At 37.0% G+C, this 25648-nt stretch overlaps 2 protein-coding genes and 2 long non-coding RNA genes across 7 annotated transcripts in view; 2 read left to right on the top strand and 2 right to left on the bottom strand.

Moving 5' to 3' along the window:
- LOC136260859 (uncharacterized) overlaps nucleotides 1–8590 on the top strand; it is a 30693-nt gene extending 22103 nt beyond the window's left edge. For both annotated transcript variants that reach the window (XM_066054752.1, XM_066054750.1), the window contains 2 exons: nucleotides 5693–6030; nucleotides 8004–8590. In XM_066054752.1, the coding sequence (XP_065910824.1) occupies nucleotides 5693–5901 (209 nt within the window). In that variant the 3' untranslated portion in view covers nucleotides 5902–6030; nucleotides 8004–8590. The remainder of the gene's footprint in view (nucleotides 1–5692; nucleotides 6031–8003) is intronic.
- Nucleotides 1–25648, top strand: part of LOC136262300 (uncharacterized) — an 89530-nt gene that overhangs the window by 23732 nt on the left and 40150 nt on the right. The gene's annotated exons all lie outside the window — the stretch shown is intronic.
- LOC136262089 (uncharacterized) lies at nucleotides 12969–14592 on the bottom strand. Of its 2 annotated transcripts, XR_010704105.1 has the most exons (4): nucleotides 14081–14592; nucleotides 13926–14013; nucleotides 13058–13670; nucleotides 12969–13011 (listed from the first exon to the last, which is right to left on the bottom strand). It is a non-coding gene; the product is annotated as an uncharacterized lncRNA (long non-coding RNA). The 2 variants fall into 2 exon arrangements; XR_010704104.1 differs by having other exon boundaries at nucleotides 13926–14592.
- The window catches only part of LOC136261305 (uncharacterized), a 29402-nt gene continuing 26048 nt past the window's right edge, over nucleotides 22295–25648 (bottom strand). For both annotated transcript variants that reach the window (XM_066055280.1, XM_066055281.1), the window contains exons 6-7: nucleotides 23123–23460; nucleotides 22295–22921 (exon numbers count right to left, since the gene is read on the bottom strand). In XM_066055280.1, the coding sequence (XP_065911352.1) occupies nucleotides 22526–22921; nucleotides 23123–23460 (734 nt within the window). In that variant the 3' untranslated portion in view covers nucleotides 22295–22525. The remainder of the gene's footprint in view (nucleotides 22922–23122; nucleotides 23461–25648) is intronic.

Here is a 25648-nt window from a genome sequence, read left to right as displayed (position 1 = left end):
TAGGATGATAATGTCTAGTGGCTCTTTCCATTTCTAAATAGTAGGATGGGATAGATAAAGGGTACTCATTGTGGATGATTTTAAATAGTGTTTGTAACCTACATATCTTACGACGTACTTGGAGACTTGGCCAAGAAAGCTGTTTTAACATAATTGTGATTGAACTGTATCTACTAAAATCATTTAAAACCCATCTTGCAGCTCTACGCTGCACTTTCTCTAGCTGTTGGATATTAGTTTAATAGTATGGGTCCCATACAACCGCGGCATACTCCATTGCAGGATGAATCATGGTGAGGTAAGCTGATGCTTTTACTTCTGGCGAGCAACTACTAAGGTTTCTTTTGAGAAAGTTTAAAGTTTTGGTGGCTTTAGCAGCTGTGTTTTTATGTGAGATGACCAAGATAGTTTATTATCTAATAAAATTCCAAGGTAGGAATATTCACTAGATGTTGTTAAATTGTAATCATTCAGTTTATAATTGAATGAATAGGTGATGAAGATCTGGTGAAGCACATAATAGTACATTTTGTTACATTAAAACGTAGTTGCCACTTTATTTCCCAGGCAGATAGTTGGTCGAGATCATTTTGTAGTTGGATAGCATCTTCTTCAGTAGTAATAGTTCTGTAAAGTATGCAATCATCAGCGAATAGTTGTAATGGTGAACTTATGCTCTCTGTGATGTCATTAATGTATATGAGAAACATCAAGGGACCAAGGACAGTTCCTTGAGGTACTCCATACTGAACAGACACCGATTCAGATGAGGCACCATCTAATACTACTTGTTGAGATCTTTGGGTAAGCCAGGTACTGATCCAGTGACAGATGTTATTAGTAATGCCGTAATGTCTGAGTTTTACAAGAAGTCTCTGGTGTGGGACACTGTCAAATGCTTTCGCAAAATCGAGAAGAATAACATCTGTTTGTTGGTGATGATCCATGGAATATGATAAATCTTCTAACAGGGAAATAAGTTGAGTGACACAGGAGTGCTGAGACCTGAATCCGTGTTGGTTTTCAATGAATACATTGAAGGAGTTCAGATGTTGTATAATAGAATGATAAATAATGTGCTCCATGGTTTTGCAGCATATAGATGTTAAGGATATTGGACGATAGTTGGAAGCATGAGTTCGGTTTCCTTTTTTGAAAACAGGGCATACATTAGCCTTTAACCAGTCAGATGGTAGCACACCTGTATCCATGGATTGCATAAAAATGACTTGTAATATAGGTAATATTTCATTGGAACAGTGCTTTAATATAAATGGAGAGATATTGTCTGGGCCACTAGCCTTGTTGGTATCTAGTATAGATAGTTGATGTTGTATTCCAGTAACCGAAAAAGTTGTGTCAGGCATTCCAGGTAGTAAGTTATTACTTTGGTTCATAACGGGAACATTAGACAGATTTTCCTTGGTGAAGACTGACTCAAAGTGCTTGTTTAATACATTGGCCTTTTCTTTTGAATCAGAGATAGGTAGTCCATTTGTAACCAATGTGGAAATGTTATGATTATCTTTTCGTTTGGCTCTAATATATTTCCAAAATTGTCTGCGGTTTCCACTAAATGAGCCGTCAAATAATTTGCTAAAATAATTATTATGTGCTGTTTTCAACATACTATTTATAGAGTTTTTCATCTTTCGATAAGCATTCCAGTCTTCACTAAAATTTCTCTTTCTCGCTCTGTTATATAATCTTTTACGCTTTCTCATGTTCCTCTTAATTTCTTTATTTATCCAAGGCAAGCTAGTACGGGAACGTATAGTTTTGTGTGGGACATTTTTAGAGACAGTTACTGTAATTGCATTCTTGAGGTCACACCAATTTTGTTCAACAGATCTAGAGTAAGGATCACTTTCTAAAAATGATGTTTGAAAGCTGGACAAATCACCTTTGATGCTTTCAAGGTTGGCTTTATGATATAAGGCTGCTTTGTGCTCTATTTTATTATTAGTGGTTTTACTTTCCATGTCAACACAGAAGACAACAGCTTCATGATCAGACATCCCAGGGATAATACTTAGGTCTGAGATATTAGAGTAAGTAGAGAAGTCAAGGTCAAGTATACTTTCCCGTCTAGTGGGGGATGTAACAAATTGTTCTAAACCAACATCATTGACTACGTCCAGAAATAAGTTATTCAATTCACTGCCATAAGTAGGATACAAACTAAGTTGACCACTACCATCACACCAGTTAATGCTGGGAAAATTAAAATCACCAGTGAGTATAATATTCGGAAGTTCATTTGTTTGATTTATAAGACTGTTTAGTGATGTCTGTAAGTATAATATAGGCTCAATAAAGGGAGCTGGGGGCCGATAAAATGAGCAAATGTATATAGGGTTCCTTTTAGCTAGAGTTATTTTTGCCCAGACAATTTCTGCACTTACATCAAGTTCAGGCTGTTCAGTTACATTTAAACATTCTTTAATACACAAGAATACTCCTCCACCTCCCTCTACTCTATCTTTTCTAAAAACACTGAAATTACTAGGGAAAACTTCAGCAGTATAGTATTGACCACCAAGATGTGATTCACAGCCACAAATAATGTCAGGATTATTTTCATCCACCAATGCTAAAAAGTTTGCTCTTTTCTCAGAACTACGTAAGCTACAACAATTTAAACTTAGGATTTTGGTTTTATTGTGGTTAGGAATAGAAGAATTAACAGTAAAATCATCAGGAATAATTTGAAGCTGAAGCCAGAGTAGGATTATTATAATCAGACTCCTTACTTTCCACACAGGAATACCTAACAATGATATTGCCATTTCAAATCATTAGATTTCTCTCACCTTTAGCTCTTCTAGACTGTAATTCTTGGACCAATGCCTTGTGTTTGACACGCTCGGATTGGGTCATATCATGGGAAATGAACACCCTCTTATATTGATCATTAAATCTAAGGTGGGGGGCTTGAGAGAGAATAGCGTGTTTATCACCTTCTGAGTTCAATCTGATAAGCAATGGCCTGTGCTTTCCCTCAAGTCTCCTACCAAGGCGGAGGACTTTATCAACTTCCACATTGAGGTTAAAAAGTGATAGGCAAAGAGAAGTAAAAGATTCTTTATCAGCTGATAAATCAGCCCCTTCTGGATAATTATACATTATTAAGTTGTTCTTACGACGATTTCGATCAGAGATCTCATCAATAACACTCAATGCAGCTGAAGTAGATTGGGTAACAGGTACTGAACTTTGAGCAATAGATGATGCTGTAGACTTGATTACTTGGTGTAGGTTTTCATTCATAGAACACAGGGCATTCACTTTCATAGAAAGATCTGATATTTCTTTTCTAATGGCTCTGTGTTCTAATACAAGTGGTTCAGTTTTGTTAGCTTCAGAGTTTTCGGATGGGAAAAGGGCTTTGTGAATGGAGTTAAACATAAGCTGCCTTGAGCGGGTTTCACATTTATTAAACTTGCAATAGTACATGACATTGTCAACAGTGGATGTTAACTGGGTGAGAAGCTTATACTGATCTTTATTCAAGCCTTCACAAGATGCGTGCAGCCACGAGTAACACAAATCACATTGTACAGCCTCACTTCTCTTAGTACATTTCTTATTGCAGTGGCGACAAACATCTACGCTCTTACTTAAATCTTCAGGAGAGTCATCTGGTCTCTTTCGTTTAGAGGTGTTGTTGTCCAACAAGGCCATCGCTTCTAAGTCAGTTTTCCAAGTTTTGCCACAAAGTGGGTCAGTATATATCTGCGAATGTACGCGAACGAGAAAACCGTCAGTGTTAAACGAGACAAACCTTTCCTGGTACTGTTATCCACGCACTTTTCACCACGGTACCACAGCTTATCTTTGTGAAAATGGGGTAGAAGGTGATGAGAGTTAAACAAGTCATATAACTTTAGCGTGTCTTTTTTTTTTTTTTTGGTTGGATTCTCTTATTAGTTGCTGTATTTTTGAAACAGCAAATGATCACCTTTTTGTAGTGTCTCACTACTGATTTAGCCATTTTGCCTTTGCAGATGGTTGTGAAGTCTTTAAAGGCTATTAATGTCTTGCAACATGATAATTATTTTAGAGGCGCTTAGTATGCACGAAGGTACTAGGTGACAATTTTATAGTTAGACTGATTTGCTTTGGTTTTAGGTGAATTTGTAATAATAAATGCTATTAAAATGTGCATATTTTCATGAGTTATAAGGCCTGGTGTAAGTTTAGTAGCTTATTTAACCAAAAAGAAGTAGCCTAGCTATGGCTACTCCACAAGGTGAGGTGAGGGGGGGGGGACATTTGCCCCAAATGCCCCATCCTGGATCCGCCATTGAATATGTATGGCAATACTTAATTCAGGTACACAATTTCCATTGAAAATGCTCTCAGATTCAATCTTGTATTGTTCAAATTTCAAAATTTTCCACTTTCAACATTATTATTCTAACATGTACCTATATATTCAGTGTTGTGCAATTGTGAGAGGGGTGCATCATGTACTTGGTTGTCTGTACCTACCCAAACTTTTCCATTAGCAAAATGCTTCAGAGAGCCATACCTATAATCTAAAGGCAGTATATAAAATATCTACAGGCAGAAAATATTATGAATTTTATTTGGAAATGTCTCCAAATTGCAGTATTTTAGCATCTATTTTTCAAAATTTTCCTGGGAGGGCATGCCCCCAGACCCCCCTGGTTCCAGCATGCTTCACATGTTGTGAAGTGTACTTCACACACCTCTACCCAAGAGATTAGTACCTTAAGTTAGCCCCCCCTTTTATAAATCCTAGATCCGCCCCTGAGAGGTGGGGCTTGGCTCGACTTTAGTTGACACCTCAGAGCAGCCTTCAGTTCCATTCAGTAGAGAGGGTATATAGCTCCTCTCTACCTTTCAGGCGCCCATGCCTTATATACGCCAGGAGTTAAACATTTTTTTTTTAATTGGTAATCCTGGAAGGGGGTTCGTCCGAACCACTCGAACCGCCCCCCCTCTAGTTACAGGCCTGTTATGAGCTCACATATCGGCTTTCTGTGCTGCAACCACGATCAAAGCTTTCGCAATACACTTAGCTACATTTGCCTCAGTAATACCATCACCCTTACATACAATCATAATTCTCAGGCCCAATATAAATACACTCATGAAGCTTACCTGCAGCTACCACGCTTGTGAGTCACTCAAGTGGAATATATTAGTTGTAACATGATTTGCCTGATATATATTGCACACTCACACTCTTGCCTGCAGCACTTGTGCTTGCGTATATACAGTATCAGGCACTCATGTGGTTATGTCCATATGTTACAACTATTACATAAGACTAAACACTTCAAGACAATGAACACTTTAGCATCACAAACATTTCGGAGTTCCTCTACTGGGAGTGGTACTAAGGTATTTATACATATTTTATTGGTCTTTGTTGGGCAGAATTGTAAATAGTGATTAGTGAACCATGCACATGCAGCTTGTATAGAGTATCTGTTTAAATTTTAGAACACAAGTCAAAAAAGAGTCAGATTAACTGAATTCCATAGGTAACTAACCATATATCTTCTGTCAGATTTGCACCCGCACAGATAGATACTGACTTTCTGATATGCCACCTGATTTGTTTCCATGTCAAATATACTGCTACATGTATTACAAAGTGACAGGTGTATGAAATTGTCCAGCATTTGTATGCATCAATTTTAATTAAAATTCTTTGTAGGATTCATGTTGCAACTTTTGTACTCCTGTTTTGTGGGATTTTGGTGTTTTCATCTCCTTCATTTGTTCCTTGGTTTGGCTTTTCCATTCACAATAAAGGTATGGATGGACTCATCATCACGTAGAAAGAAAATCCACATTACTGAAGTAGTGATTGTAGTGCTGTATGGATTATTGTCTCCAATAATTGCTGTGAGCGTAACAAAGTAACAAGATAGTGGATCAATCTGTCTCCCTCAATCAAATTCTGTTGCATTTTATGGAGGACTATTACCAAATATTGCTCTATTTTGTATTGGTCTTGTGTTTATATTTTCTTCATTGTGGATTCTTCAGAAAGTAAGTATTATAAAATGCATGCAGTTTAAACAAAGCCTGTTTACTGTAGTCATACAATTGAACCATGATTCATGATGACCTTGATTTGAAGTTTCAGTATCACTTCCTGTGCATACCTTTGTTCCTTTATCAAATGGTAAACTACTGTACTACACAGTCTTCAAAACAAACATTATACATATACATATACATAGAACTGCATAAACTCACACTCACAGATGCACACAAATATATGAGCTTTAGTATGATGTACTTTCCTGTCAGATAACTTAAAATCTGATATTCGCTGATCATGTTATACCTTGGTTACAGATATATCATGGGCTGATACAGGGGGGGTGGATGGGATGGCTAGCCACCCACCATGAATTGAACTACTTTACTTGCACTTGCAAATCAAAACATTAATAGCTTAAGTACTCATACTAATACTAATCATATAAAACACTTGTAATACACATTTTTCTGTTATGTTTAGTCACAAATTCTTTGTATTATTTGTTGAACATTCAGTGGGAAACTAAATCCTGCAATACTAACACTCCGAGGTTACTCAGTCTTTCATCATTCATAGTGGTGCACAACCATGAACGGATTTGCCTGAGACAAGAAAAGGTGATGATTGAGTCTAACAATGGAATAGTAATTGTGACTCTCTAGTAATCAGTTGGTGAACTTACTGTAGGGTTTGGTCTAGTTTGACAACCTCTTATAACTCGGGGCATGCTTTCATTGCTGTCAATATCTCTGCACAGATTTAAAGCTTTACTATAAATTTGATTATACTCAGCACTTGCATTTTCACAAAATTGCTTGTATAATGCTCCTTGACCTCATCAATTTTGTAAAACCAAAATAGCTATAGTTTCTTGTAGTCATCCTTCTGCAATTGGCTTAATTGGCTCCAATAATTCTTTTGACAGCAAAAATGCAACCACATGCTCAAAACTTGTAAAATATGCTTTAAATTATTGGCAGTACTTCGAGATTCAGAATCCAAATTCCAGTTATTTCCGGATCCATTAGGATAAATTTCACTGTCTTTATCAGCAGGTAAACCAATTTGTTCCCAAGTCTTGACCAGGTAAGGATACAATTCAAAAAATGAGATTTAGTTTTAATAGCTACTAGCATGTCACCAGCATTTCTTTAGGTTCAGTACAAGTGGCCAGCACAAAATTTACGTTAATAATTTTCAGTCACAATCACTTCCAGATTCAATCTCATAAGGGCAATTTTTAAAATTTCCTGGGGGGACATGTCCCCAGACCCCCTAGTAAAAGCATGCTGAGTGTGCTTCGCACACTGAACCTATTATCACAAACATAACACTTTGATAAATTCCTACTTCATTAGCTATATGGCAGTACTCGTATAAAAAACTAGCAAAAGCATGAAACTAATTAAGCCAGCCAACCCCTTTCATTTATTTCTGGATCAGCTCCTGTATATCAGTATAGTACACAGAGTGCATATTTGCATTAGCTTGTTTGTGTAAAATGTGTCATTTTATAAGCTATAATTTCACATATATATGCATGTAGCAAAATAATCAATCCACCTTTTAATATTATAGGCCATTGTAAATTCCTCTACATTGTACATTAGTAGAATTTTGACTGTTTAATAAGAACATATTGTGCAACCTTCATTACTGTTCTGTTCTGTTAAAGTAACTACTTATATTTTAATCTAGAGTTGCAGAACAATCTACTGAACATTGTCCATAATTAGCTTTAGGTTTAGCTATCTTAGTAATTTGATTATAGTCGGACAAGTACAATGCAAACAAATTTCTATATGCACTTGATGTATAGTCTATATACCCTCAGGTCCTCAATACATCCCAATTAAAACTGTACTATAGTTTTATTTTTAACTAATGTTTTTAAATGTACTGCATGTATGAAAAAATTGATGCTGCATGGGCTTATTTGCATTAGTTATAATTTTTTATCATTTCTTTTACTTAGAAGCATCACTCAAGGTCAAACAATATCACTGTTGCTAAAGTATTCTGTGTGACCTCAGACTGGTCTGATGCTGAAATTAAACTGAGTCTCTTGTTCTGCTATTATGTATTAGTAATGTTGTCATATTGCAGTGCACATATGGTGCACTTGATGACTAAAGATGAGTTAGTTGCTAACACTGACAAATTTATAACCTGTTCACTTGGAGGTGCCAGAGAGGAGTGTGAGAAATATAAAATGGAAGCTGTAAACTCTTTGAATACTGTACTTGTTTTGATTACTATTGCTATCTTGTTGTACTCAATGATCAACTTCACTCATCTGATGTATGTGATACGTTTCCAAACTGTGAGGGAGGCCATTAAAAAGATATTCAATAAGCACTGAAACATACATAGTAGCAAGAGTACCAAATGATAATAACGTACACATGTAGTACTCTTCATAGTTTTACTGCTACAGATTCTGTTTATATATGTACATAATTTTGCTTATTGTGAATGCATGCTAATGCATTATATACATGTTATCAACTGCACTTTAGTTAGCTGTATGATATGTACAAATGGCACATATAGTTGAGTATCTGATGGTGGATTTGATATGGTACAATTGGGGTAAATGCACATGCCCCTCTCCTAATAAAATTCTTTTTATAGTTACCTACCTAAGGTAGAGAGGATTGTGGGGAGATGTCCCCATGCCCCTTCTAAATATGCAACTTCTCCGTGCATGCTCAGTAATATATCCCCATGCATAGAAAACTAGTACTTGAAAATGGGCAGAAACAATCTAGATACTCTAATAGAGCAGTCAGTATCTAATAGTACAGTTACTGTGATTTATTTACTGCTCAGCAAGACCTCTGAAATCAATATTAGTTTTGATGTGATGTATAACTACACTCTGTTAAGATCACTCAGATTCAGATGAAATAATGATATAAATAGCTGATTGTAAAATTGAGGGTATGACATTACCACTATTTAACTTGAGAAACTTCCACTCTTTCCAATGGCCTGGGTGTGTCCCTCTCCCTGGATGCACCCCTGTGTTTTTGTAATAATATTGTATATAGGAATATTCAATGAAACATCATAAAATATCTGTGATTTGTAAGGCATACACTGACTAAAATAATTTCGTAGTTTTTGCTTAGCTATGTGTGTAGTCGCTTTAGGAAAAAGGTAAGCAATGATAGAGCTTGGTGTGGTGGAGGGTGGATAGCTAGGCAAATAACTGTATGTATGAGTACATATATGTAACATAGAGTCCTCAATAAACAGTGGTGGTTGCCACTACTCCAGGGGTGGGCCACACAACCAACATGTTAGTTTTAAAATTGTAATTTATCAGTTAAATCTTACTTGTTATTGTTAGATTATGATGTCCCACTCAGGCTCATTATCAGCTTTGCTACAAGTGCTATAGAGCAACTCCATGAAAAAAAGTATCAGGGGCGGATCCAGGATTTAGCTAAGGGGGGGGCACACAGGTAGAAGGCTCCACAGTGTGCGAAGCACACTCTGCTAAATGCGAAGCATGAACTTTCTAGGGGGGTCTGGGGCATCCCCCTCCAGGAAATTTTGAAAATTTAATGTTCTGAGATTGAATTTGGTGACAATTTTGACTGAAATTTGTTGATAGTTCAAACACTGGAAGATACTGAGTTAAAAATCAGAATTAGTATAAAGGCCCTAAGGAAAATTTGAAAATTTAACATTCTAAGATACGTAACTAACATGCTCAATTGGGAATCCCTTGAACACAGAAGAATTAAGTCCCCATTATCATGTTCTACAAAATCATCAACAATATTGCTTCAGCTGACTTTTCCAATTATCTTCATAGAAGCTTTACCAGGACAAGAGGTCATCAAATGAGATTTATGACTATTCCTGCTAAAAGAAATACCTACTATCACTCCTTCTTACCCACAGCTATTCGACTATGGAACTCTCTGTCAGAAGAAACAGTTAATTCTCCTAACTTACATTCATTTATTAACTTATTAAGTGTACGTTAACTTGATATGTACTACACTCATATTTGAGTCTTGCATAACAAAAATTAAGATTGAATTTAGTGGCGATTTTGACTGAAATTTGTTGATAGTTCAAACACTGGAAACTACTGAGTTAAAAACTGGAATTAGTATAAAGACCTAGGCTGCTCCCTAAGGAAATTTTGAAAATTTAACGTTCTGAGATTGAAAATTTTTACTGAAATTTGTTGATAGTTCAAACACTGGAAGCTACTGAGTTAAAAACCAGAATTAGTGTAAAGGCCTAAGGAAATTTTGAAAATTTAGCATTCTGATATTGAATTTAGTGACAATTTTGACTGAAATTTGTTGATACTTTCAAACACTGGAAGATACTGAGTTAAAAACCATACAGAATTAGCTAGTTTAAACTGCTCCATAATGAAATTTTGAAAATTTAATATTGTGAGATAAATTTGACTAAGATTTGTAAATGCTTATGAAAATTCAATGCTGGAGGCATGAATGCTACTGAGCTGTAGTAGCTATAAAGTCTATAAAGAAATTTTGATAAAAATGACTTTTTCAGAATGATTTTGGTGCTAATTTTGGCTGAAATTAAGTTGAAATTTTTAGAATTAGCATAAGGTCCCCTGCACAAGCATCACAAAAAAATTAGGCATATAGACAATCCTGGCATTTGACGTGCAGCTGCATCTCCAGAGAATTTCTATTGTCACTAGGGTGTGGATAGAGTCATTAACTCAATTTAGAACAGGTGTTTTAGTTGACACCAAGAGTTCATAATATATCAAGAGTTCATAATATATATATTTAGATATATATATTATGTACTCTTGTCGACACACAGTGTTTATAATAATATTACTCTTGACTGTTTTATTAGAGTAAATGTCAACTGTTCTATTAGAGTATTTCGGTCTCTAAACGTGAGGGTGCTCTATCCCACCTAGTTCCCCTTGTGCTATATCAATATGGGTAACAATTTGCTACAGACACATTTATTATATTACACATACGTAGTCGTAAACTGCATAAAAATGCTTGAATTATGTCTAAGGTGCCTAGCTATGTTCAATGAGCAACACTATAAAAAAATTCTGAAGGGCGGCACTGCCCCCCCCCCTGGATCCGCCCCTGAGTATTTATTCACTTTTTGTTAATGACAGGGGTCACACAAAAGGCATAAGGGGTCACCATGTAAGTATTATAGGTTCTCAAAAGTGAGACTTGTTGCAAGTTGTATAGTGCTACAGAGTAAAGCTGATCATGTCTTTCCCTTGTTCCATCATCAAACCACAGCAACATTTTAGATAAGTTATTGATAAAGTACAGTGTTCTTAGAAATTACCACCACAAGCAACATACAGAGTGTGGTCAGTCAGGAAATCAGCAATCCAATTTAGAAATCCTTCTTGCATTCCAGTTTAGACATAAAATTTAAATGATCTTTAAAGAGGTGGTCTTTTTTTGTAAAGAGGCGCCACTAGGTGAAAATATCTGACTTGCCATTGCACTACACCACTAATAGGCACCATTCACCATTGCAGTCTACTGTTCCATTTAGAAATGGTATATATAAAATCCTTTGATCTTTGGGAGATAATGAGGTCTTTAAAATCACTAAGAGAGGTTCTCTAAAATGGTTAGAAATCTCTGGAGGGGCTCTCTAAAATGGTTAGAAATCTCCTATATAGCTAGCAGATATATAGTTGCATATAATATAAAATTATATACATATATCTCCAGTTGAGGACCCAGCACACATCACTATTGATCATCGATGTGCTGTGGATCTCACAATCACTTGACTGCACCACCTGTGGTTAGCTGGCAAGAAAGAACTTACTCCAGCAACTTACTGTTGCGGTGTGGCAAAGCTATGCTAAGGTACTGGGTTCTTCAGGACAGTGATGATGATGACAATCTCCTTTACCCTTACTTTAGTTACTGTTTTCCCCTTTATGCAGTAGTAGTAGTTAGTTATGTAGTTGTAGCATTATAGTCTCTTGTAGCTATTTATTATTTTACTTTTCTTGATTGCTGTATATATCAATGAAGGCAGTGTTGCAGTGTTTCTATATTTCTACAAACGCCATAACATTTCTCACTTTTAGAAACATATTTTATTGATCGCTGATCTGCTATGCCTATTGCATAGATCAGTGAGCTTCCATTTGTAGATAACAATGTGGAAAGTGATTGTGGATATACATTTTAATAATTTGTGCAAGATGTGCACTGTATACTCAACCCACAATCAATCTATATAGCATAAATATACCACCACCATTTTCTGAGTCAGTTAGAGACTGCCAATCTGATCTTTGTGGCTTTAAAACCCTTGTCGTGCCCTTGGGTTTTTAAGATTCCCATGGTGGGTCTCTTAATTATAATGTAGTGTCTATGTATTTGACTGAAATACTGCTGGCTTTAAGAGTGAGATAATATATTTCCCCACCATATACAGTGTCAAATCACTGTGTTGCACCTGAGCTTTTGGTAGGGATTTGACATGCTATATGTTTACCCTATGGATAGCGTATTTGACATCTGGGTGTGTCAAATCCCTACCATAGCCCTAAGTGTGGGTGATAGGTGCATTACTGCACACTTGGATGACTTAATTGGGACAACATAAAAATTATCAGCACTGAATGGTGGAATGATCTATATATTTAACCAGACAAGCAAGAGTGTGAGATTATAGTGCTACAAGCTCTAGATCTAGTGCAACTAAGCTATACATGAAAATCCCCAGTGTCAAAGCCTTCTTTTTATGCACAGATTACAAACAAAGTATGCTGCTTTTTTACCTAATCGTACTTCCAGTTTACTTATTCATAGCTGCACCAAGTCAATTGCATGAATTTATTCACTGTATGTACATGTCTCTAGTCTAGATACTGACATTTAGTATTATACATACGTAAATGTTTCTTTCACTACATGTAGATAATAGTAACATTCCTGACAAAGGTCCATCCTTATTTCCATCTTTACCTACATTTGAGATTACCGAACAAGGAGTCTACAACTTGTTAAGTACCTGTGACACATCCAAATCCCCAGGACCTGACTCCTTGCATCCGTATGTACTGAAGGCCACAGCTGCCGAATTATCTCCCATTCTAACTCATATTTTCAAACAATCACTAGAATCTGGTGAAGTCCCATTACAATGGAAGCATGCCTATGTCACCCCAATATTTAAAAAAGGTTCCAAAGCTCACCCAGGCAACTACCGTCCTATCTCACTCACCTCAGTGGTTTGTAAAACAATGGAGCATATCATCGTGAGTCAAATTATGAAGCATTTGGAGGATCACAATATTCTTTCAGACAACCAGTTTGGATTTAGATCAAAACATTCCTGTGAGACTCAACTACTCATTACTGTTAATGACATTGCAAAAGATATTGACAGGAACCTGCAAGTTGATGCTGCTATATTAGACTTTTCTAAAGCGTTCGACAGAGTAGCTCATTCTAGACTTCTCTACAAATTAAATTACTATGGTATAAGAGGAACTGTCTTACAGTGGCTAGAGTCCTTCCTTCATGGTCGTACCCAACAGGTTGTAGTAGAAGGCTCTAGATCTTCTACATGTCAAGTTACATCTGGTGTTCCACAAGGTTCCGTACTTGGTCCTGTGTTGTTCCTAATTTACATTAACGATATTGTAACAAACATCAAGAGTGAAATTAGATTATTTGCTGACGACATTCTACTCTTTAAAACTATAGCTACGCCCACCGATCACAGACTTAGATTCCTTAACACAATGGGCTAGCAACTGGCTGATGGAATTTAACATTCCCAAATGCAATATTTTACAATTTACAACCCACCACAGTAAAAGCACTTTTACATATAAAATGTCTAATATTCCATTGAATATTGTATCAGAGCACACCTATCTTGGTATCCGCCTCCATCATACACTATCATGGGAACCTCATGTTAACTATATTTGTGGAAAGGCAAACCGTCTTCTTGGATTTCTGAAAAGGAATTTATATAATGCCCCAATACAAATCAAAGAACACTTATACAAACAATTATTGTTACCTTCTATTGAATACTGCTCAGCCATCTGGGATCCTTATCACCAAACAACAGTTAGCAAATTAGAAATGATCCAACACCGAGCTGCAAGATTTGTTCTTAATAAACCATGGCACAGATCCAGTCAACAACACAGTATTACAGATATGCTTAATTACCTTCAATGGCCAAGTTTAAAAAGTAGGAGAAGGAATGCTAGACTTATATTATTATTCAAGATTGTAAGAAACTTACTGGTGCTACCTAACCATTGTTTACCCCAGCCAACCCCTGTATCATATACTCGTGCCAATAATCCCCTCAAATTTGCACAGCTGCAATCCAGAATTGATTTATATAAGTATTCTTTTCTGCCAAGAACAATTATTGATTGGAATAACTTGAAAATTGACAACATTAACACAATTAACCTTGACACTTTTAAGAACATTATAGATAAGCTAAACAATTTGTGATTTGTAATGCACATTAGCGTGTTGCCCCTGGTGGGCTTTGCTAATTAATAATAATAATAATAATAATGTGTCTTATTGTGTTTTAGGCACATGTGATTATAGTGACATAACTTTTTTGCAGTGTAGAAGGTGACAATTAATTACTATGGTTTCATGATATGTGACCAGGACTGTGGTAACATGCTATGATTGTGGACACATTAGAGTTCCCAATTTATGTATTGAATGTATTAAAGATACATGCATGCATTATTTTGATTGTGCATATATGTTAGTGATTTATATGTTTATATGTATTCACATGATATTTAAGTATATTTAGAGACACCGGAAGTCAAGCAATATCAGTGTTGCTAGGATATTATTCTGTGTTGGCTGCTCTGATGCTGAAATTAAACAGGATCTCTTATTCTGTTATTATGTCAGTAATGTTGTCATACGTATTTTATATTAGTGTACATATAATGGGATGAATAATAAAAAATGAGTTAACTTGCATTTACAAGTTTATAGCCTGTTCCCCTGGTATAGTGTCAGAGAGGAGTGTGATAAATATCAAAATGGAAGCTATAAAGTCATTGGACATTCACACCATAGCTACTTGTTTTAGCCACCATTGTATTATACACAATGATCAAGTTTACTCACCTGTTTTATGTGATATGTTTCCAAAGCAGCTGTTTAATAAACATTGAAAATTGCATAATTATTGTGAATCATTCACTGAGGAAAAGTTCAATTTGCATCAAATCATGCTAAATTGTTTTGCATAGGTAGTGTAATTAAACCTAGCTGTGTAGTGAGGATACCTTAGGACCAACCAAAATCAAGTCTCCTGATTACCAAGGTGTCCTAATTTTCCAGGTCAGTTGATTCAGTTTACATGATACTTTGGGGGCATGCATCATCATTTTTCTAGTGTTCTGTTCCACTGTAATGTGTATCATTGCTGCTAGGTAATTGTGACATAGCCATGTGTAGAATTTAATATTCTCATTCGTTGAATGTACATAACCAAGCCATGTAGCTATAGTATCACTTATATCTTAAAGAATTCCAGAATTTACTTTCCTTGTGCACCATAGTTCTCTATGTGCTGTTTTAGCAATATCATTATACAACAGTTGACATTTCATGCATTCTAGGGCTGTGCCATAATGGAATAACCTATATCTTGATAAGTTTCTATAACAAAATCCATTTTATCCCGATAAACAATATTATCTCGATAGTGATATCTAATCAAAAACAGCCAAGCTGTAAAAAAAGGTGCGGCCCCTAAAAAGGCCAAGGTGAAAAAAGATGTGAAATTCAAGGTGGCGGCCAAGAAATGGCTGTGATGGTAGGTTAATGGTAAAAATTTTAATAACAACAATTCAGGTGAATTTTGTGCCAAGACCAAGTGGCACCAAATTCACCTGAATTGCCGTTATTAAAATTTTTACCATTAACCTACCATCACAGCCATTTCTTGGCTGCCACCTTGGAATTCACATCTTTTTTCACCTTGGCCTTTTTAGGGGCCGCATCTTTTTTTACAGCTTGGCTGTTTTTGATTAGATATCACTTCTTTTTGTATTTGTATTTCCCAAGGCTGGCCATAAGCTGGCTTTGGGGCTTTTTTAACCTATCCTATTTCTTTACCGCAGGAAGAATAAAAAGACAGAGCAAATTTTTAATACTTCAACTGTTTTTGATTTTATCAGTAATTATATAAATATATTTATTACATGTCTATTATTCCCTACTGGATAACTTGTTCGCAGCTGATCTTTCTACTAAGGGACTTGAAATGTAGCTAAACTCTCTACAGGTTGATTTGTTTGTAGCTGCACTCTCTACAGGGTGATTTGTTTGCATCTGAACTCTCTACAGGGCGATTTGTTAGTAGAAGAACTCTCTACAGGATAGTTTCTTTGTCACTGAACTCTCTACAAGGTGACTTGTTTCTAGCTGGCTCTCTACAAGATGACTTCCTCTAACTGATTTCTCTACAAGGTGACTTGTATCTAGCTGAACTATCTACAGGATGATCTGTTTGTAACTGAAATCTGTACAGGGTGACTTGTTTCTAGCTGATCTCTCTATAGGGTAACTTATTTCTAGCTGAACTCTCTACAGAGTGGGTTCTTTGTAGCTGAACTCTCTACAAGATCACTTCTTCTAGCTGATCTCTCTATAGGGTAACCTGATCTCTCTGTAGGGTGACTTTTATCTAGCTGAACACTCTACAGGGTGATTTGTTTGTAGCTGAACTCTCTACAGGGTAATTTATTTGCAACTGAACTCTATGCAGGATGATTTGTTTGTAGTTAACCTCTCTACAGGATGGTTTCTTTGTAGCTGAACTCTCTACAAGGTGACTTGCTTCTAGCTGATCTCTCTACAGGGTGACTTGTATAGCTGAACTCTCTACAGGGTGATCTGTTCATAGCTGAACTCCCTGGGTGATTTGTTTGTAGCTGAACTTTCTATAGGATGGTTTCTTTGTAGCTGGTCTCTACAAGGTGACTTGTTTCTAGCTGATCTCTCTACAAGGTGACTTCTCCTACTACAGGGTGACTTGTATCTATAGCTGAACTATCTACAGGATGATCTGTTTGTAACTGAAATCTCTACAGGGTGACTTGTTTCTAGCTGATCTCTCTATAGGGTAACTTATTTCTAGCTGAACTCTCTACAGAGTGGGTTCTTTGTAGCTGAACTCTCTACAAGATCACTTCTTCTAGCTGATCTCTCTATAGGGTAACCTGATCTCTCTGTAGGGTGACTTTTATCTAGCTGAACACTCTACAGGGTGATTTGTTTGTAGCTGAACTCTCTACAGGGTAATTTATTTGCAGCTGAACTCTATGCAGGATGATTTGTTTGTAGTTAACCTCTCTACAGGATGGTTTCTTTGTAGCTGAACTCTCTACAAGGTGACTTGCTTCTAGCTGAACTCTCTACAGGGTGATCTGTTCATAGCTGAACTCCCTGGGTGATTTGTTTGTAGCTGAACTTTCTATAGGATGATTTCTTTGTAGCTGGTCTCTACAAGGTGACTTGTTTCTAGCTGATCTCTCTACAAGGTGACTTCTCCTACTACAGGGTGACTTGTATCTATAGCTGAACTATCTACAGGATGATGATCTGTTTGTAGCTGAAATCTATACGGGGTGATGTGTTTGTAGCTGAATTCTCTACAGGATGACTTGTTTCTGCATATAGCTGATCTCTGTATAGGGTAACTAGTTTCTAGTTGAACTCTCTGCAGGGTGGGTTCTTTGTTGCTGAACTCTTCTTCTAGCTGACCTCTCTATAGGGTAACCTGATGTCTCTGCAGGGTGACTGTTATCTTGCTGAACACTCTACAGGGTGATTTGTTTGTATCAAAACTATCTATAGGGTGATTCTGTTTCACCTGAACTTTCTACAGGGTGATTTGTTTGTAGCTGAACTCTCTACAGGGTGATCTGATCTCTCTACAGGGGGTGATTTGTTTGTAACTGATATCTCTACAGGTAGATTTGTTTGTAAGTGAACTCTCTACAAAGTGATTTGCTTGTAGCTGATTTCTCTACAGGGTAATTTGTTTGTAGCTTAACTCTCTACAAGGTAATTTGTTTGTAGCTGAACTCTCTACAGGGTGATTTGCTTGTAACCGAATTCCCTATATTGTGTCTAGTGTCTATATAGCTGATCTCTCTACAGGTTGATTTGTTTGTAGCTGAACTCTCTACAGGGTGATTTGTTTGTAGCTGATCTCTCTACGGGTGATTGTTTGTAGCTAATCTCTCTAAAGTGGGTGATTTGTTTGTAACTGAAATCTCTACAGGTTGATTTGTTTGTAGCTGAACTCACTGCAAGGTATTTTGTTTGTAGCTGATCTCTCTACAGGGTAATTTGTTTGTAGCTGAACTCACTGCAAGGTGATTTGTTTGTCGCTGATCTCTCTACAGGGTGATGTGTTTGTAACTGAAGTCTCTACAGGGTGATTTGCTTGTAACTGAATTCCTTATATTGTGTCTAGTGTCTACAGTATATAGCTGATCTCTCTACAGGTTGATTTGTTTGTAGCTGAACTCACTGCAAGGTATTTTGTTTGTAGCTGATCTCTCTACAGGGTAATTTGTTTGTAGCTGAACTCACTGCAAGGTGATTTGTTTGTCGCTGATCTCTCTACAGGGTGATGTGTTTGTAACTGAAGTCTCTACAGGGTGATTTGCTTGTAACTGAATTCCTTATATTGTGTCTAGTGTCTACAGTATATAGCTGATCTCTCTACAGGTTGATTTTTTGTAGCTGAACTCTCTACAGGGTGATTTGTTTGCAGTTGAACTCTCTACAGGGTGATTTGGTTGTAGTTAATCTCTCTACAGGGTGATTTGGTTGTAGCTGATCTCTCTACAGTGGGTGATTTGTTTGTAGCTGAAATCTCTACAGGTTGATTTGTTTGTAGCTGAAGTCTCTACACGGTGTTTTGTTTGTAGCTGATCTCTCTACAGGGTGATGTGTTTGTAACTGAAGTCTCTACAGGGTGATTTGCTTGTAACTGAATTCCCTATAGTGTCTAGTGTCTACAGTATATAGCTGATCTCTCTACAGGTTGATTTTTTGCAGCTGAACTCTCTACAGGGTGATTTGTTTGCAGCTGAACTCTCTACAGGGTGATTTTTTTGTGGCTGAACTCTCTACAGGGTGATTGTTTGCAGCTGAACTCTCTACAGGGTGATTTGTTTGTAGCTGAACTCTCTACAGGGTGATTTGTTTGTAGCTGAACTCTCTACAGGGTGATTGTTTGTAGCTGATCTCTCTACAGGGTGATTTGGTTGTAGCTGATCTCTCTACAGTGGGCGATTTGTTTGCAACTGAAATCTCTACAGGTTGATTTGTTTGTAGCTGAAGTCTCTACACAGTGTTTTGTTTGTAGCTGATCTCTCTACAGGGTAATTTGTTTGTAGCTGAACTCTCTACAAGGTGATTTGTTTGTAGCTGATCTCTCTACAGGGTGATGTGTTTGTAACTGAACTCTCTACAGGGTGATTTGTTTGTAGCTGATCTCTCTACAGGGTGATTGTTTGTAGCTGATCTCTCTACAGGGTGATTTGGTTGTAGCTGATCTCTCTACAGTGGGTGATTTGTTTGTAACTGAAATCTCTACAGGTTGATTTGTTTGTAACTGAAGTCTCTACATAGTGTTTTGTTTGTAGCTGATCTCTCTACAGGGTAATTTGTTTGTAGCTGAACTCACTGCAAGGTGGTTTGTTTGTAGCTGATCTCTCTACAGGGTGATGTGTTTGTAGCTTAACTATCTACAGGGTGATTTGTTTGTAGCTGAACTCTCTACAGGGTGATTTGTTTGTAGCTGAACTCTCTACAGGGTGATTTGTTTGTAGCTGATCTCTCTAGAGGGTGATTTGTTTGTAGCCGATCTCTCAACAGGGTGATTTGGTTGTAGCTGATCTCTCTACAGGGTGATTTGGTTGTAGCTGATCTCTCTACAGTGGGTGATTTGTTTGTAACTGAAATCTCTACAGGTTGATTTGTTTGTAGCTGAAGTATCTACACGGTGTTTTGTTTGTAGCTGATCTCTCTACAGGGTAATTTGTTTGTAGCTGAACTCACTGCAAGGTGATTTGTTTGTAGCTGATCTCTTTGCTGGGTGATTTGCTTGTAACCGAATTCCCTATATTGTGTCTAGTTTCTAGCTGATCTCTCTACAGGTTGATTTATTTGTAGCTGAACTCTCTACAGGGTGATTGGTTTGTAGCTGAACTCTCTACAGGATTGTTTCTTTGTCACTGAACTCTCTACAAGGTGACTTGCTTCCTGCTGATCTCTGTAGACGGTGACTTCTTCTAGCTGATCTCTCTACAAGGTGACTTGTATAGCTGAACTCTCTACAGGGTGATCTGTTCATAGCTGAACTCTCTACAGGTTGATTTGTTTGTAGCTGAAATCTCTTGTTTCAAACTGATTTCACTGTAGGGTAACTTTGTAGCTGAACTCTCTACAGAGTGATTTTTTTGTAGCTGAACTCTATATAGAGTGATTTGTATGTACCTGAACTTTCTACAGGGTGATTTGTTTATAGCTGAACACTCTGCAGGGTGATTTGTTTGTAGTTGATCTCTCTACAGGGTTTTTTTGCAGCTGAGATCTTTACAGGGCAACTTCTTCTAACTGAGCTCTCTCTTGTTTCTAGCTGTTCTCTCTACAGAGTAACTTGTTTGTATAGCTGAACTCTTTACGGGTGGTTTTTTGGTTGCTGAACTCTCTACACTGTGACTTGTTTGTAGCAAAATTCTCTACAGAGTGACTTGTATGTAGCTGAATTCTCTACAGAATGACTTATTTGTAGCTGAACATTGTATAAACTATAAAGTGACTTGTCTGTAGCTGAAATCTCTACAGGGTTACTTGTTTGCAGCTGGTCTCTATAGGTTAACTTGTGTGTATAGATGAACTCTCTACAGGGTAGTTTCTTTGTAGCTGAACTCTCTCCACAGTGACTTGTTTGTAGCTGAACTCTCTAGAGAGTGTAGCCAAACTCTCCACAGGGTGCATGACTTGTTTATAGCTGAACTCTCTTCAGTGTGACTTGTAATGTTCTGATTCTTCTAAATCACTACAGCGATATATCTGTAACTGAACTCTCTATAGGGTGACTTGCTTCTTGCTGAACTGTCTATAAGATTAACTGTTTGCAGCTGAACTCCCTATAGAATAACTTGCAATGTAATAGAATTCTATAATGGAGTAAATAAATAAATTAGCTGAATTCTCTATTAGGGTGACTGTTCTATTAGAGTATCTCGATCTCGCATATGCTACACGTAGTTGGCTTTGGAATCATAACTCAGTGGTTTGTACTCCGATTCTTCTGTACTACCGCATGGACTTTCTATGATAATTATTCCAGTCACACACCGATTTTCAGCTCATTGCTCTAAGCGGTTTGCCTGGTAGGCGTGAAAACTATTAGTTTTTTATTCATAAAAATCGATCGCGTAATTGTGACACAGGTTGGGTTTTGTGTTATATCTCGATGGCCTTTAACTGGATTCCTTTCAAACCACAAAAAGGCACTCCTACGATAGTTACTCCATCTACATAGCAATTTTCAGCTCATTCCTTCAAGCGGTTTACCCTGTGGCTGTGGTCGTGACAGACCTTCGACCTTATTTTACGCAAATAATCGGTCATAACTCCGTGAATGTTCATCGGATTCCTACCAAACTTGGTACTGAGATTCGCCTTAATGAGCCCTTTAAGTGTGCACAATTTCATCCCGATTGGAGCACGCATTCGTGTTTTATTGCGGATTTTGCAAAGTGTGCGAAAAGAAGTAGAAGAAAAAAACGAAGAAAAAAAAACCCAAACTTTGGCCGCTCGTATCTCGGAAATGGCTGGAGCGGTTTTCTTCAAATCTGGAATGTGAACTCGCCTACCTAGCCGGCACTTCTGTAGCAACTTTGGTTTCAATCGGATAAGGAAGCACGGAGCTACAATGGTGTGAAAATCGCGTTTACTTTCTTCCTGTGAATATACTCACAGTGTGGCGCGCCGGATTCTTGGGCCGCACGACACACTACCGTGTGTCTTGATATTGCCATAGAGTACTTTTACAAGGCTATTATCTCTTGAAAAAATCGCCCTTTTCAGAATTACCATAGCTGGTTGTGACCTTAAGCTTACTCACAAGAGTACCATCTGCCTGCTTTTAATATACAATAGTCTGCAGAGATTTGCTATTATCTTAAGTTATCAAACAGTCATTTTCTTTATCACGATAATCACATAGATATCACGATAAACATGTTATCGTCATTATTGCACAGCCCTAATTCTGTGACACATTCTAGTACAGTACAATGTAGTACATATAATGCATTCAAGATTACAGACAAAAAAATTAAGATAGCTGGAGGTGTATATATGTGGGTAAAAATACATTATTTCCATGTTTACATTAGTCACACAAACAGTGATATTACTATCATATATGCAGCTATTTTATGCAGTGCCAAGATTTAAGTCTAGCTTTTATGACCTGTTTCACAGTTTGAATGTGTATTATATACATCAGGTGACTAAAGTTGATCATTGAGAATAAAATAACTGATAGTATACTCATAATAGTTGATGGTATATATGAGTCTTCAGCTTTCTCTTTGTAAATTTCACATTCTTCTTTGTAGCCTCCAGCTGAACAAAACTTATAGTCAAAGAAGTAGTTTAAACCAGGATCAATTATAACATACAAGTACACAATCAGTGCAATGAGGTACACCAGGTAATTTACAGCATAGTAGCAAAACAGCAGTGTCAGTTTGAGTTCTGGAACTGAATATCCCAGACAAAACACCCTGGAAATATTGATGTTGTTTGACTCCCAATGATGTTCCTAACAAAGTCACATAATAAGTAAGGTTGCACTGCATAGGGCACACATTTTGTCAAACATTTATAGCAATACGTCTGGCACCATTGGTGTCGTTGACAAAGAGTATTGTATGTTTATTTTATATGTAAGTAACATGTATAATGTAGATGAATGTACACATACAATTATTCAAAACCATAGTCTTCATTTATGCAAACTTACTTTTCTGAGAAGTCTTAATGAAAGTAATATTAATACAAGACCAATACAAAGTTTAAGCATTGATGGTAAAATTTCACCATAAAACAAAACAGTAGGAGATTGAGGATAGCAGTAGTATCCATTACTTTCATACTGTGACACAGTGAGGGTAATTATTGGAGGAATTACACTGACTAGTAGTACTATGGTCACTTCAGTGATGTGAATTCTTCTCCTATTTGATGATGAGTCCAGTAGTTGTTTAGTTTTGAATGGAAAGGACAAAAACAGATAAAGGTGTAGCAGATGAAAGCACCAAAATCCAAAAGTCAATCCATATCCAAATTGAAGTAGAAAACCTGTATAATAACAAAAGTAAAACATTACTAACACATTTTGTTACCAAATTTAATTATTTAGTGTTGCAACAATTATTTGCTCTCACGACTACTACACTAATTTTATCACTATATGATAAGTAGGGACCATAGCACATCGATAAAAAGTACTGAAACAAGCTAAAATAGTGCATGATATTAAATCACAGTAAGGCCATACCTATTGGATCTTATGTTGCGCGGGCCCGACCGACTGTCTTTTTTCATAACCTAAAATGATAATGATAATCACGTGATTTTTTATCACGTGTTCTAATATGGCTTCTAACTCGTGCGCGTGGTTAAGCGTGATTGTAAAAGAAGGGCTGAAGCTTGTACAGCGTTCAAAAATAATCAGTTGTAATTGGGAAAACTCTTTTGGTGATTTACTTTTGAAGTCGTACAGCACAGAAAGAAGAGTTGTAAAAGTGGAGATCTCCCAGACTGATCAATTTTTGTCTACCCACGAGGTTTGCTTATATAGCTATATAGCTAGGGCTATATTACTATTATTATTATTGAATTATGTATGTATGTGAATGTTATACAGTAGAATACAGTTATTAAAAGGTATTTAATATTTATAAATCATATAGCTACTCACTGTATTATGCCATGCGAACTTCATTTCCTGTGCCTTTCATAAAAGGTCAACATTGATGCCCCAGTGTTTCTCTGTAATCAGTTTCATTGCAAGTTTGTATGCTTTACATTGGAAGATAATAGAAGTGTGAGCACTTCTTTGTCCTGTGCACACAGTGGAGACAAACCTAACGCCTTCCAGGTTATGATGTCTGCAGCTCACAAGACAGTGTTACCCCGACCATATGATGAACAGCCATTGAGAGGTGATCATGCCATTTACAATAAATTACTTGAACTGTTGAACAGCAGAAACTTAGGATGGAGTCCAGATATTGTCGAAACCACAGGTATAAAGTTTTTGAAGTCCCTTACAGATTGCTTGTGGATGCTGGATCCACATCATGATCAATTTTCCTCACGAGCTTGCATAATCCCAGAAGTTTTTTCTGGGTTTACAGGATTCAATAATTGGGCAAAGAAAAGACATAAAAAGCCACAGCTTTTGCAAGAAGTGCTTGAAAAGCACATTTCCTCACTCTCTGATTATTTAATGCATCCATGGCTTTCAACATCGAAATGGCAGAGTTTTCGGTCCTCTGTTGAAAAGCTTGTTGAATCCCTACACAAATATAAAACTTACCTTGAAAGCCACAGTGAGAATGTGAAGGAAACACATGAGAGGGTTACTCCCAAACCAGTGGAGGAATCCTTTAGTGTTACGCCGATATCAGCTTCGCCTAATCCAACCAGAAAAGAGTATGTTAAGATTGAAGAAACTTTGAATGCTAAAGAAAAATATGACCCAGTCTTTTTAAATGATTTTGCCCCAGATGACAGATATACACGTCGTCATTGGATTGATGCACTATCATTGCAGTTTCCGGTGATGCTGTACAAATTTGCTCATGGATCACAGATAGGTACACTCTCTTTTGTTTGGAAAATTCAACAGGATGCTAATGATGCTGATAAAACAAGCCACCTTGTTGCCAGACTTACCCGCGACCAACCTAAGTATTCTTCCAGGGCCATCAGGAAAGATTTTCTGGATAAATATAATCGTTTGTCTAAAACACCAAAGTATGTGTTGCGTAATATTTATAAATCCTTGGTAGGAGATGCTTCTTCCAGCAATTGTGTGGTTGAGAAGGAGATAGATGAGCGTGTTTCTAAAGCACTGATTGATCTTGATGATCCAAATATTGTCTTAGATTTACGAGAAATGAATGGAAATCCTAAATCCAATGCATTTGAAGCCTTCTGGAATGACATGAGTGAATATTTGGAAGAAACCACAACAGCTGTTGATGAAAGACGACAAGGTGATGTTATGCACATGCCTCTTGCCATATCCATCCGCCATCTACGGGATATTATAACTGAGCGTCTACAGAAGAAACATACAGATAATATGCCAGCAGTTCCTTCAATTGAATGGATAAGATTGCAATTCTGGCCATCTAATCCCTACAGTAGTGCAGCACTACGTTACACTGGGAAGTTTAAGGTAAAGCACGGCATACAGGTACGGCAGTTAAGAAAAGATCATCCTGATGCCAGATATGTGGGGAATATTTTAAAGAAT

Source organism: Dysidea avara, chromosome 7, assembly GCF_963678975.1.
Source record: "Dysidea avara chromosome 7, odDysAvar1.4, whole genome shotgun sequence".
Lineage (NCBI taxonomy): Eukaryota > Metazoa > Porifera > Demospongiae > Dictyoceratida > Dysideidae > Dysidea > Dysidea avara.
Note: the sequence above shows the minus strand (reverse complement) of the source record. Positions and strands in the feature narration are given on the sequence as shown.